The sequence below is a fragment of the Pithys albifrons genome, chromosome 6 (genome assembly GCF_047495875.1).
Source record: "Pithys albifrons albifrons isolate INPA30051 chromosome 6, PitAlb_v1, whole genome shotgun sequence".
NCBI lineage: Eukaryota > Metazoa > Chordata > Aves > Passeriformes > Thamnophilidae > Pithys > Pithys albifrons.
This window is the reverse complement of record NC_092463.1, coordinates 55098778-55111141: the sequence shown is the minus strand read 5'-3', so window position 1 is coordinate 55111141 and position 12364 is coordinate 55098778. Positions and strand designations below refer to the sequence as shown.

At 44.8% G+C, this 12364-nt stretch overlaps 1 protein-coding gene and 1 non-coding gene across 2 annotated transcripts; both read left to right on the top strand.

Annotated features, from left to right (window-relative positions):
- The first annotated feature begins 292 nt into the window (after positions 1-292).
- EIF4G2 (eukaryotic translation initiation factor 4 gamma 2) lies at positions 293-11506 on the top strand. The gene is made up of 23 exons (XM_071559316.1): positions 293-298; positions 684-722; positions 2115-2179; positions 2329-2394; positions 2778-2903; positions 3263-3365; positions 4022-4153; positions 4243-4309; positions 4388-4539; positions 4947-5057; positions 5588-5671; positions 5757-5855; positions 6057-6198; positions 6277-6437; positions 6867-6980; positions 7752-7877; positions 8112-8216; positions 8300-8515; positions 8820-9078; positions 9312-9516; positions 9923-10134; positions 10261-10382; positions 10677-11506. Exons 1-23 carry the CDS (start codon positions 293-295, stop codon positions 10740-10742), a joined length of 2778 nt encoding a protein of 925 aa, XP_071415417.1. The 3' UTR covers positions 10743-11506.
- Positions 7022-7191, top strand: LOC139673782 (small nucleolar RNA SNORD97). Its single transcript, XR_011698207.1, has one exon. It is a non-coding gene; the product is annotated as a small nucleolar RNA SNORD97 (small nucleolar RNA).
- Positions 11507-12364: the final 858 nt, after the last annotated feature.

The following is a 12364-nucleotide window of genomic DNA, read 5'->3' as shown; positions in this document are numbered from 1 at the left end:
GCCGAGGAAATGAATTTATTAAATAAAAAAGAAAAACCAAACAAACCAAAACATTATGAGAACACATATACATTAAACTACCGTTCTGTGGACGAGATAGAACGGGCTGACGCCCGCTTCGGTGGCCGCAGGGCCGGGGCTGTGTGGGGGCTGTGTGAGGGCCGCGGCTGGGCAGCGAATAGGGCAAGGGAGCAGCAGCCAAGCGGCCGCCATGCAGCGCTTACGCCACTAGCGCAGGCCCCGGCGCGCCGCGCGGCGGCCCCGCCGGCCCCCGGCGTAGCTGCGTTCGTGAATGCCGGTGCTGCACTGCGGCGGCGGCGCGGCGCAACCAACCCTGCCCGCCCCACCGCCCACCCCGCGCTGGCACCGCCCCCCTCCTCGGCTGTGATTGGCGGCGCGGGCGGAGCGGTCGGCGGCGATTGGCGGGGGGAGGCGGGAGGTGGGGTAGGGTGCGTGAAGGACGATAAAGTTAGTGGGGCTGCCGGGGAGCGGCCGAGACGCGGCGGCGGCGGTCGGCGCTCTATGGAGGTGGCGGGGGGAGGCGTCGGGCCGGTGCTGCTCCTGCTGTGGTGACTCGGAGACTCGCCCTGCCCCGCGCGTTCCCCCCTTCCCCTCCCCAGCCCCGGTCCCCGGCTCCCTTCCCCTCCCCCCCCTTCTCTTGCCTTTTCCCCTGCCCTTGGTAGCCGCCGGGACCCGGGGAAGCTGACAAGGCCTTAGGGAAGGTGAGAAACGCGAGGACGGTGGGGCAGACGCGGCTCCGGGGCCGGGAGGGAGCGGGGTCTGCAGCAGCCTAAAATGGCGGCTGGCCCGGAGCGGCCGCCATTTTCTCGTTGGCCGCCTGTCTGTTGGTGCCGCACAAAATGGCGGCGCGGGCCGGGGGCCGCTCCCGCTGCCGGTCCGGGCAGTGCCGGCGCTGCTGAGCCAGGGCGGGCGGAGCTCGGCAGCCCCCGGCGGGCGCGGAGGGGCCACTCGAGCAGCAGCGCTTGAGGCCAGAGCGGAGAAGGTGGGGTTCGTTTCCGCGGGGTGGGTCGGCTGCAGAATTGTGGGCTGCCCGCGGTCTTTGGGCGCCCGCGCTGCCCCACGGGCTCCCCTTGCAGGGAATTATTTCGGTACACGTAGCGAGGTGCGGTCTAAGGGTCCTTTAGGATCCGCATTGCCAGGGGGACGTACAGAGAGGCCTTTCTAATATGCGGGGTGCTTTTATTGTGTATTCTCGGCTCCTCGCGGCGGGGCAGAGCGGGCTGGGAGCAGCCTCGCCCGTGTGTCCCGCAGGCGGCTGGAGCGGTGTAGGGGCAATGCCGGCAGCTGTGTCCGGGCTGAGAGTAGCGGATGGTATCCGTGATCCATCGCATCCCGGGCGGAGAACAAAGGGCGGGCGGAGCGGGTCGGGGGCGGCGGTGCCTGCGGGGGGCGCTCTGCCCGCCGCCGCCTTTGTTCGCCGGCGCCGCCATGTTGTGCGCTCCGCGTGCGGCGCGCGGGGTTCGCGCTCCCCCCGCGGCCGTTCCCGGCCCCGCCGCTGCACGGCCGGGCTTTGTCTGCTCCGCGAGCTGCAGTTAGAGAAGGTGTGGACAGGACATCTCTGTGTTGTTTAGTACCTTAGCAGGCCCTTTGGACGCAGACTGCAGCTCTTTTACTATGTTTAGTGTGCGTTTTGAGGTGTGGCGCTTCCCACTTTAAAACTTGGCTACTTTGTCTTGCCATAATTGACCGTGGTTTGTAAGTCATGTTAATAAGCTATTAATTATCCTGTATTGTCGGAATAACACACTTCCCGTTGTTTTCTGCAAGTGCTGTTCGAGGGAGGCTGTGAATTTCAGGCTCTTGCTGTTTGAGTCCGGAATTCCCTTATGTCTCATTCCTCACCCCCCTTGGAAAACATGGCTATAATGATCAAATTGGCCTTTCTGTAACTAGCCCAAGTATCGCATAAATAAGACTTTCCTTACCTTTTTGGGAAGCTCCGTGTTTAAGGGGTTCTCAATCTTAAAATTTGTGCTTTTATTGTAAGTTAGACACTACGGCTCATAACAAAACAGCTATAATATGAATGCTTGGTTTGTCTTTCTAGGTTTTGTTTTTCCCTACCCCGTCAATTTAATTTTATTCTTTTGAAGATTCTTCGTTGTCAAGCCGCCAAAGTGGAGAGTGCGATTGCAGAAGGGGGTGCTTCTCGTTTCAGGTATTAATGCCTTTGTTTGATGAACAGTTAGCAGTGGAAACTCCTTTAGCAGAATGTAAATCATTGCAATGTTTATACAAGCACTGAGACGTAATTGAAAGCGTTGCGGTTTTGAACTTACCCAGGATTTCGTGGGGTTTTTTTGACAGTGCTTCTTCAGGCGGAGGAGGTGGTAGGGGTGCACCTCAGCACTATCCCAAGACTGCCAGCAACAGGTAAGTTTGCCCTTCACTTTGGCGTGATTTTAAAGGCAGAACACGCTTGATGGTGAACACAGAATTGAAAATAAGGCTGCTTTGAAGTTGTACAATTGAGCTGATACCCTTTAATTAATAGCTTCCAGTCTGTGGCTGTTGAAAGTGTGTGTCATGGGTGATAGGACATGCACAAACCTGCTTGCTCATGCATTTTACTTAAAAAGTTTGAAGGGTTTCCCTTGGTGTGTGGGGTTTCAGTGTTGTTGAGTGGGTACTTTACTAAGCGGCACATGTTGCTGTAAGTGGCAGAATTGGGCTGAATTAGGCAAAACTGAAAGGTTAAGAGGCCAGTTCTTTAAATCACCTGTTCCTGCTTAACAATCCTACTGAAAACTTCACAGCGAGTTCCTGGGGAAAAACCCAGGGCAAAACGCTCAGAAATGGATTCCTTCACGAAGCACTAGACGAGATGACGACTCCGCAAACGACAAAGAACGACATGATGCAATCTTCAGGAAAGTAAGAGGGTAAGTTCTTCACCAGATTACTTCTTTCCTTACTGCTGTCATTAGCAATGTGTATCTCTGATAAATGGGCTGGAGGGAAGGAAGACATGGGCTGAGTTTGGGGGAGGCGTGTCCTTTGGAGAGGAGAAGACAAACTTCATCTAAAAGCAGCAAACACTTGAAACACACTAATTCTTCTAAGAGGATTAGTATTTCCAACAATGTGTTCTGAAGATCTCCCAAAAATAGTTAAAAGGAAAATTGCACTTCTCTCTTTTTAGTAGACTTCAAAAGTAAAGATAAACTTGAGTCTAAAACTGCTTGAACCATGGTTACAATATCTGTATTCTGGATTTTTGTTTTTGTTTGTTCCTCTTTAGCATACTAAATAAGCTTACTCCTGAAAAGTTTGACAAGCTATGCCTTGAGCTCCTCAATGTGGGTGTAGAATCTAAGCTCATCCTAAAAGGGGTCATACTGCTGGTAAGATGGCTGCATTTACTGAAACTACAGTTTTCTTGCATGTTAAAAATCAGAAGGTTGGGGGATGATACACAAAAGCATTTTAGTCATGGTCTTTCTCTGGATTATCAAACACCACCTCACACCTGCTTTCTATGTGAGAAGGGTATACTAAGGAGTAAGTAGGTTTAATGCTTTAACTTCCTCAAGTTTTAAGAATCATTATATATGATAGAGGATTCTATCAGGTGTTTTTAATAAATCTAAGATGCTAGTTAGCAGTACTAGTTCTGTGCCTCTTCACTGCCCCCCACCATTCCCATTTTCCTGAGGAGAAAGCGTCTTGGTCTTGGAAAGGCTTCCACAGGTGACCTCCTGGGACACTGATGTAGCTGTTATGTCACTTCATTTAGTCTGAGATCAGGTTGGCAATACTAACATAGGTGTTCTAATTACCAACTTCAGTTTTGTTGGCCAATGATTATAGAGGCTCTTCAATAGCATAGAACACCTTTTTTCTTTCAGTGTTAAGACTAGTCTTAAACTACATTATTTCTGGGTTTGATTTAGCAAAAATACTTACGGTAGAAGTAATGCCTTTAGTCTTGCATCCCACTTTTGCTAATGGCAGTTGCATCCCCCTGCGGTGCTGCCTTACTCAAAATGCATCTCTTCAGATCGTAGACAAAGCCCTTGAAGAGCCCAAGTATAGCTCGCTGTACGCTCAACTATGTCTGCGACTGGCAGAAGATGCACCCAATTTTGATGGCCCATCAGCAGAGAGTCATCCAGGACAGAAGCAAAGCACAGTCAGTATCTCACTTTGGAATGATAACTTTTGCTGGCATATGTAGTTGCACTGATAAGATTCATTGTTTTATTTGTTCTCTTTTCTTAGACATTCAGACGCCTCCTAATATCTAAACTTCAAGATGAATTTGAAAACCGAACCAGAAATGTTGATAGTAAGTTTTAAAACCACTTTAATACAGAGTTTGTCGTCTTTTCCACAGCCATGTTAAACAGGTTTCTTTGTTTTCCAGTCTATGATAAGCATGATCGTCCCCTCCTCCCCGAGGAGGAGGAACAGAGAGCCATTGCCAAGATCAAGATGCTGGGGAACATCAAATTCATTGGAGAACTTGGCAAGCTTGATCTTATTCATGAATCTATCCTTCATAAGTGCATCAAAACAGTAAGTATTCACACTAGGGCAGAGCTAGGAGCAAAAGAGTGCAAATGGTTATGCTGCTTTGGGAATTCTGGAGCATAAGATACCACAGAAATATTTCCTGACAATCACCTGTACCCCACTGTTGAAAGTGATCAGTCTTTTGGTATGATTAAGAAGTAAAATTGGGTTTGTTTAAAGCTGTGGGAATTGTCTCCAAGAGATAAAGTTTGGCCTAGAGAGAAATACCAAAGGTACTTCAACGTACCTACACGTAAGAGGAATAAGTGCTTGAATTAGCAGTTCTGAAGGCAAAAAGACTTGAAAATTAGTTTAAGAACAAGGTGAAATGTTTCTGCATGTGCCAGTGTACAGTTTGTTGCTCAGGAGTTGTCATTTATGGCATGTTAAAATCCTTAATTTCCTTTCAGCTTTTGGAAAAGAAGAAGAGAGTCCAACTCAAAGATATGGGGGAGGATTTGGAGTGCCTCTGTCAGATAATGAGGACAGTGGGGCCTAGATTAGATCATGCGAAAGCCAAGGTATGTGTCCATCCAATGCAGTCAATTAACCTAATTAGATTATGTGGCTAGCACTTTGAGTGGCTGAACCTTCTGTGTACTGTATTCATAAGTACAAAACAGGTTTGATTTTCAGAGGGGTGTGCCAGCTATGGCTCCTGCAGCAATTGATAGTTTAGGCAGCCAGTTTTTGCAACAGTTTTAAACATCTTCCCAAGATGTAGTTAGAGCCATCAGGAAGTCATAAATGCAAGACTGTGGCTTCTCTAAACACCCCTTGAAAACAAGTGAACTATCTGAACACAGCTGATTTTACAGATGGGAGTTCTGAATGTAAACTTGGAACAGTGTCAAACTAATGCACTTCGGCTGGGGTTTTTATCTCTGACTCAGATGTCCTGATGCGTTAGCTTTCTTTACACTTGACTGCTGTCAAAGGAGGATAGAGAAGGCAGGAAAGGGCAGCCTGTTCTATTGACCTTAGGTGTCCTGAATGAAAATACTGGAAGCACTGATACAATTACTCCAACTTGTAACTTTTGTTCCCCCAGTCCTTAATGGATCAGTACTTTGCCCGTATGCGCTCCTTGATGTCAAGTAAGGAATTGCCAGCAAGGATTCGTTTCCTGCTGCAGGTATGATGATAAAATGGCTTGTACTGTTGCTTTTCTCTTGTGAGGTTGTCCTGGGTCCTTTACTAATAATCTGTTATGCTCCAAGGATACTGTGGAGTTGAGAGAACACAACTGGGTTCCTCGCAAAGCTTTTCTTGACAATGGACCAAAGACTATCAATCAAATCCGTCAAGATGCAGTAAAAGTAAGTGTTGCTTGTGAGGTCTTGTGCTTGGCTTTGCTCTGTGTCACAAAACCTACGCTGCACTTGTGAGTAGTTCTCACAGCAGAGTCTGACAGTTGGGTTAAGGGTTAAGATGTATTTCTGTAGTTGAGGGCTAAAAACTTTACTTTTTCAGGGACTATTACTCCATACTGATGAAAATTTACAATTCCTGTTTTCAAGGATCTGGGAGTTTTTATTCCTGCTCCTATGTCTCAAGGGATGAGAAGCGACTTCTTTCTGGAGGGACCCTTTATGCCACCCAGGATGAAACTGGACAGGGACCCACTCGGAGGGCTTGCTGATATGTTTGGACAAATGCCAGGTAGGCTGCAGTGGCAAGTGTGGTGGGATGGCTGTGCTGTACTGAATGGGAACTAAACTTGTCCTTCCTCTTACACAGGTAGCGGAATTGGTACTGGTCCAGGGGTTATTCAGGATAGATTTTCACCCACCATGGGACGCCATCGTTCAAACCAACTCTTCAATGGCCATGGGGGTCACCTCATGCCTTCTGCTCAATCCCAGTTTGGAGACCTAGGCAAATCTTTTCTGAAAAGTCAGGTAAGGAAGATACTCCCACAGTGACTTCTGCTTGTTTAGAAGCTCTTCCTCAGATGCGTATGTTATGGATTGTAGTCTGCTTATGTTAAAAAAACTTAGATTTGGTTCTCATAAGAACTGATGCTCAGCTGATACAAAACTTCTAAACCCCTTTTTGAATTGTGCAGAAGATGCAAGGAATACACTTTTTTTTTAAACTGCAAGAAAAGGTGCATGTGGCTTTGGTGGGTCAGAATGGTGTGTTTTATTTAAAAGATAGCCCTGTTTTTTTAGGGATAGTTGCTACTCTCCCACCACCCCTGCTCCTTCTTTTTCCCTTCCTGGCAGATAGAATCTTTGTTCCTCTGGTCCCTCTGGTACTACCTACCATATGATGTACGCCACTCCATCATCTGCACTTCTTTCTCTATATCTCCCTTTCTGAAATAGGGGCAAAGCCAGCTCTACCATACCCAGAATCAGGGACTCTTATCCCAGCAACAAGGACAGTCGAAGGATATGCCACCTCGGTTTTCTAAGAAAGGACAGCTTAATGCAGATGAGGTACATGACATGCCTACATTACTTAAAGCCTATTCTAAATATTGCCCAATGATTATAGCAAGACGCGTTATTATGAGGACTAATGCTGGAACTCTTTCTCTTCCTCTTCCTTCTCCTGCTCCTCCTTTGTCCCTTTGTCTTTCACCCTACCCTCTCTCACTTTCCTTAGGGTATCCAGCGTCCTATGAGCAAGACTGAGATATGAGGGCAATTTTTTTGGGTGTCACTTCCTTCCCCCACATGTACAAGAACACTACTCTGACATCAGTTCCCATGCATCATAGTGATAAATACATTTAATTGAAACTTCAGAGAATCTTGAACTTTAAAAACCCTAAAGTGCTGGACCAGGCAACTTTTTTTTTGTTTCTTTTGTTTAGAACTGGCTAATAGGCAAAATTTCAAATGCAAAATAAATTGCATTGTGATTTTGAGTGTTAGCCAGACTTGTATCCTGATCTCTGAGCAATTGGTAGAGTCTTATCTTTGCTGTAAAATACATCAGCAAAGATGCTGATTATCTTCTTGGGTCTCTAACATACTGCATCTAAAAGGAGCATTTCCAGTTCTTACTACCAGTGGAACTAATTACCAGTAACTTGCTTTTGGGGGAATTTCAGGACACATGTGGCTTACACTGTGTTTGAGTATTAACACTGTAGAAACAAAGTCACGTTTCAGTGAGATCAGTTAGTTTGAGTCCATGGCAGTGTTTCGTTGGTCAGAATACTTGAAAACAGTTTGAGTTTTTTCTGACTTATCTGTTTACAGATTAGCCTGAGACCTGCTCAGACTTTTCTAATGAATAAAAACCAAGTGCCAAAGCTTCAGCCCCAGATAACTATGATTCCTCCCAGTGCTCAACCACCACGCACTCAGACACCGCCTTTGGGACAGGTAAATATAAACATGGGCATGTTATTGGCTATACTTACCTCCTCATGCTTGCAAAACTTAATTGCTAATGTGGGAAGGGAGAGAGGTTTTCAAATTACACAGAGCATGACTTAAGGAGAGAATGTATGAAAACAAACCTCATTTGACTTCATCTGCTTTTGTATGTGTTATGTTAAATGATAAAACTGTAGGTAGATGTGCTGCAAAGACAAATTTTGGTATCTCTTTTTTCAGCCACCTCAACTTGGTCTTAAAACAAATCCACCACTTATACAAGAGAAGCCTGCAAAGACAACCAAGAAACCACCACCTTCTAAAGAAGAGCTACTTAAACAAACCGTAAGTTTGTGTGTAACAGTGGTTATTAAAGCCTTGTATGTGCTCTTTATAAAGAACATTAATTACACTTTTTTCATTTCCAGGAGGCTGTTGTGACTGAGTATCTGAACAATGGAAACGCTAATGATGCTGTCAATACTGTGAAAGAAATGAGAGCTCCGAAACACTTCATTCCTGAAATGCTGAGCAAAGTCATCATTCAGTCCCTGGATAGATCAGATGAAGACAAAGAGAAAGCAAGCACTTTGATCAGCTTGCTCAAGCAGGAGGGAGTAGCCACCAGTGACAACTTCATGCAGGTACTGTGGTTTTACAGTCTTGCAGTCCATGTTTCTTGGCTCTTTGTGGTGTGTAGCTTGTGTAAAGTCATTGTACAAGTCACACTGATCTGAGGCGGCAAAAATAATGTTTAAATCTGTGAGGGGCAAATGAAGTGTTAAAAGGAAGAAATGTAGTATTTGGGAAACTGGAAACCACGAGCCTCTTTGCAAGTGTTTGATGCAGAAAAGAAACTTCAGGCTGCTGTGTGGTACAAGTAATATTTACTGTCAACAGGAACAAAATCACTTCAGAACCTCAGCTTGTGTATGTACTGTTCCTTAGGCATTCCTGAATGTATTGGACCAGTGCCCCAAACTGGAGGTGGACATCCCATTGGTGAAATCCTACTTAGCACAGTTTGCAGCCCGTGCCATTATTTCAGACCTGGTGAGCATTTCCGAACTGGCTCAACCACTGGAAAGTGGCACCCATTTCCCTCTCTTCCTGCTCTGTCTTCAGCAGTTAGCTAAGTTACAAGACCGTGAATGGCTGACAGAATTGTTCCAACAAAGCAAAGTGAATATGCAGAAAATGTTACCAGGTAAGAGTCGCCATGTAATTCTCTTGACACCTGATCCCAGTGCATGTGAGATGTTTCCCTTCTAGTTAATGCCATAGTAAAATGAAATACTGCCAGGTTACCTTGGCGGAGTCAGCTGTCAGCATTGTTAGGAATGGCATTTCCTGAGAGGTGGCGAGAGCCACGAAACATTGATTGCAGCTCTTGAGTAGCACAAGGACTTTAACCTGTGTCTTCTACTCTTCACTTGCCAGAAATTGACCAGAACAAGGACCGCATGCTGGAGATTTTGGAAGGGAAGGGGCTTAGCTTCTTGTTCCCGCTTCTGAAACTGGAGAAGGAACTGCTAAAGCAAATAAAATCGGATCCATCCCCTCAAACCATCTATAAGTGGATTAAAGATAACATTTCACCCAAACTTCATGTAGATAAGGGATTTGTTAATATATTGATGACCAGGTGAGATGCGGTTTTGATGTAGTACCTGTTTGGTAAAGCTACCAAGTCAGTCGCTGTGTAAAGCCTGGCATGCAGCTCTGTGCAGTACACAGGGAAACAGATGGTTCCAAGTGAACCTCCTTTCTTAAAATCCCATTGTATTTAAAAGAAGGTCAAGTCTCCAGGCTTATATCAATGTAAGATCTTTTCTTGGGGAAGAAATCTAGACCTGTGTGTTTTTCTAAAACGTTGTAGAGGCAAAACAAGGATTTTTATTGTGCACCATCAACCACAGTGCAAACCATATGTATGTATCTGACTATTGATGGGAGCAGGAGGGTATTTGTAGTACTAGCAGGCTGAACTTTAAAGCTAAAGTGCTAGATTTCTTAGTTTGCAGAACTTAGCTTTGCTTTTTTCTGTCCAGTTTCTTGCAGTATATTTCTAGTGAAGTAAACCCGCCTAGCGATGAATCGGATTCTTCATCTGCTCCATCTAAAGAGCAGCTAGAGCAGGAAAAACAGCTGCTTCTTTCCTTCAAGCCAGTAATGCAGAAGTTTCTCCATGACCATGTTGATCTGCAAGTGAGCGCTTTATATGCGCTCCAGGTGCACTGCTACAACAATAACTTCCCAAAAGGTAAGTGCATCAAGATCTTAAGGGAAGAGAACTTGTGTGTGGCTTTTAGGCTTGTCACTGCATTTCTTATGGTCAGGTAAGCTCTTAGAAGGTTCTAAAGCTGAAAGTTCTACTGTACTTTCACAGGCATGTTACTGCGCTTCTTTGTTCATTTCTATGACATGGAGATCATTGAAGAAGAAGCTTTCTTGGCATGGAAAGAAGATATTACTCAAGAGTTTCCAGGGAAAGGCAAAGCATTATTCCAGGTAAATTTGCTAACATGAGAGTAGGGATTTGGTTTTGTGATCTCTGCTGGACTGGAGTGCCTGAGAACACTTTCAAAGTGCTAAGAGTTCTTAATGTTCAGAAACTTCATGGAGTATTTCACTAGGAAGAGTTAAGCAATATGAATCAAACATCTTACTTACTAGAGGCCTGTGTGTAGTGCAAGTGGGGCTGAAAGATTATAAAAACAAGGTGGGGGGCAAAGCTGTGTTCTGCAGAAGTACCTAGTGGCAAAATAATTCCTGCTCCCTTAAACCAGTTTTCTGTGACTGCAGGTAAACCAGTGGTTAACCTGGCTGGAAACTGCTGAAGAAGAAGAATCTGAAGAAGAAGCTGACTAAAGAACCAGCCAAAGCCTTAAATTGTGCAAACATACTGTTGCTATGATGTAACTGCATTTGACCTAACCACTGCGAAAATCCATTCCGCTGTAATGTTTCACAATATTTAAAGCAGAAGTATGTCAGTAGGATATCCTCTGCAAAAGGTTTTTGTAGTATGTCTTAATAGTCTACAATAAAAATATTTTAGAGTATCTTTAATGTTTAGATAACAGTGTATTAGCAGCATGCAATAATTACATCATAAGTTCTCGAGCAGAAGCAGTCTGTTGCAAGGGTCTTCTTTGCTGCCAGTTATCATAGGCTGTTTTTAAGTTAGAAAAAACTGAATAGCAACACTGAATACTGTAGAAATGCACTTTGCTCAGTGTAATACTTGAGTTGTTGCAATATTTGATTATCCATTTGGTTGTTACAGAGAATCCTTAACTGTAATCGATGGTTGGTTGTTGCCGTAATAGTATATTGCCTGTATTTCTACCTCTAGTAATGGGCTTTATGTGCTAGGTTTTAATATCCTTGAGCCTGGGCAAGTGCACGAGTCTTTTTAAAAAGGAACAGTTTACTTGCACAAAAACTGATCGGCTGAAGAGATGGTTTAATGCCCTTTGGAAGAGGTTTTTGTGGGTGTGAAACATGACATGGTGAGAAATTTGAATTGGTCCCTCTTACAGTACTGAAATTAAGTCTACTTAATTTATCAAGACATGTTCATGCCCTGATTTTATATACTTGTATCTATCAATAAACATTGTGATACTTGACTTGTTTCTGAATGTTTCCCAGTAGAAAAGCTTTGTCTGATGACTAGTTTGTTTAAGAAAGGTAATACCAATGGGAGGTGACTGAGACTGGGACCATCCTGAAGTTTTATATTCATTGTCTGAACATGAATTCTAGTTAAGGTCATGGACAAGATTAGACACTACAGATATGTTTATGAGAGAAGATAAATGATGTAATTCTGCTGAAGTGGTAGGGGTTTGCCTTGTGGTCCAATGTATGCTTTATCAGTGAGTATGTGCTTTTTACCTTGGTAATGCTTTGAGCTTCCCCCAGGCCACATGCATGTTTTCAAATCAAGTGGCACAGTCTATTAGCTGCCTGTTGGTCAAATCAAATTGGCAAAAAAATCCCTACAGAAGAGTTCAATGTTGTTGCATTGTACAGGCTTGAAATGTCATCTATTAAATACTCAAAATACCTTACTTCCTAGAACCTTGTCCCTAGTGAATTTTTTTTGTCCTGGTTGATACTAAAGACTTAACCTGTTGAATGGTCATGTTTTTGTGGCCTCCTGGGTTTGGCAGTGATGAAAGTGTTTTAGCCTGTAAACTCTTCTGCACCACTGGAGATGAAAAAGTGGAGCAAGAGAAATGGGCTAGAACTGATAAATGGGCTTGCTTTGAGGAAAGGGATAGCTCAAGTTTGTGCATCTTGTAAGCTGTGCCTGGGAGAGCAGGTCCTGGTTTGCAATTCAGGGCTTCCCAAGGACAGTCTGGATCCCTGGCCTTTGCACACTAGGCCAGGGCAGGGCCTGTCAGGGAAGTTAATTCTTCAGGTGCCTCTGTATCCTGCTGTATAAGCCCAGTAATGGAAGGTGCTGTGCTGCCATAAGTGAG

What these genes read in the sequence shown, in the direction of transcription:
- EIF4G2 (XM_071559316.1), top strand. An exon ending in ATCTTCAGGAAAGTAAGAGG is followed by an intron (nt 2,904 to 3,262) that starts GTAAGTTCTTCA and finishes GTTCCTCTTTAG; the next exon opens with CATACTAAATAAGCTTACTC. An exon ending in CCGAACCAGAAATGTTGATA is followed by an intron (nt 4,310 to 4,387) that starts GTAAGTTTTAAA and finishes TTTGTTTTCCAG; the next exon opens with TCTATGATAAGCATGATCGT.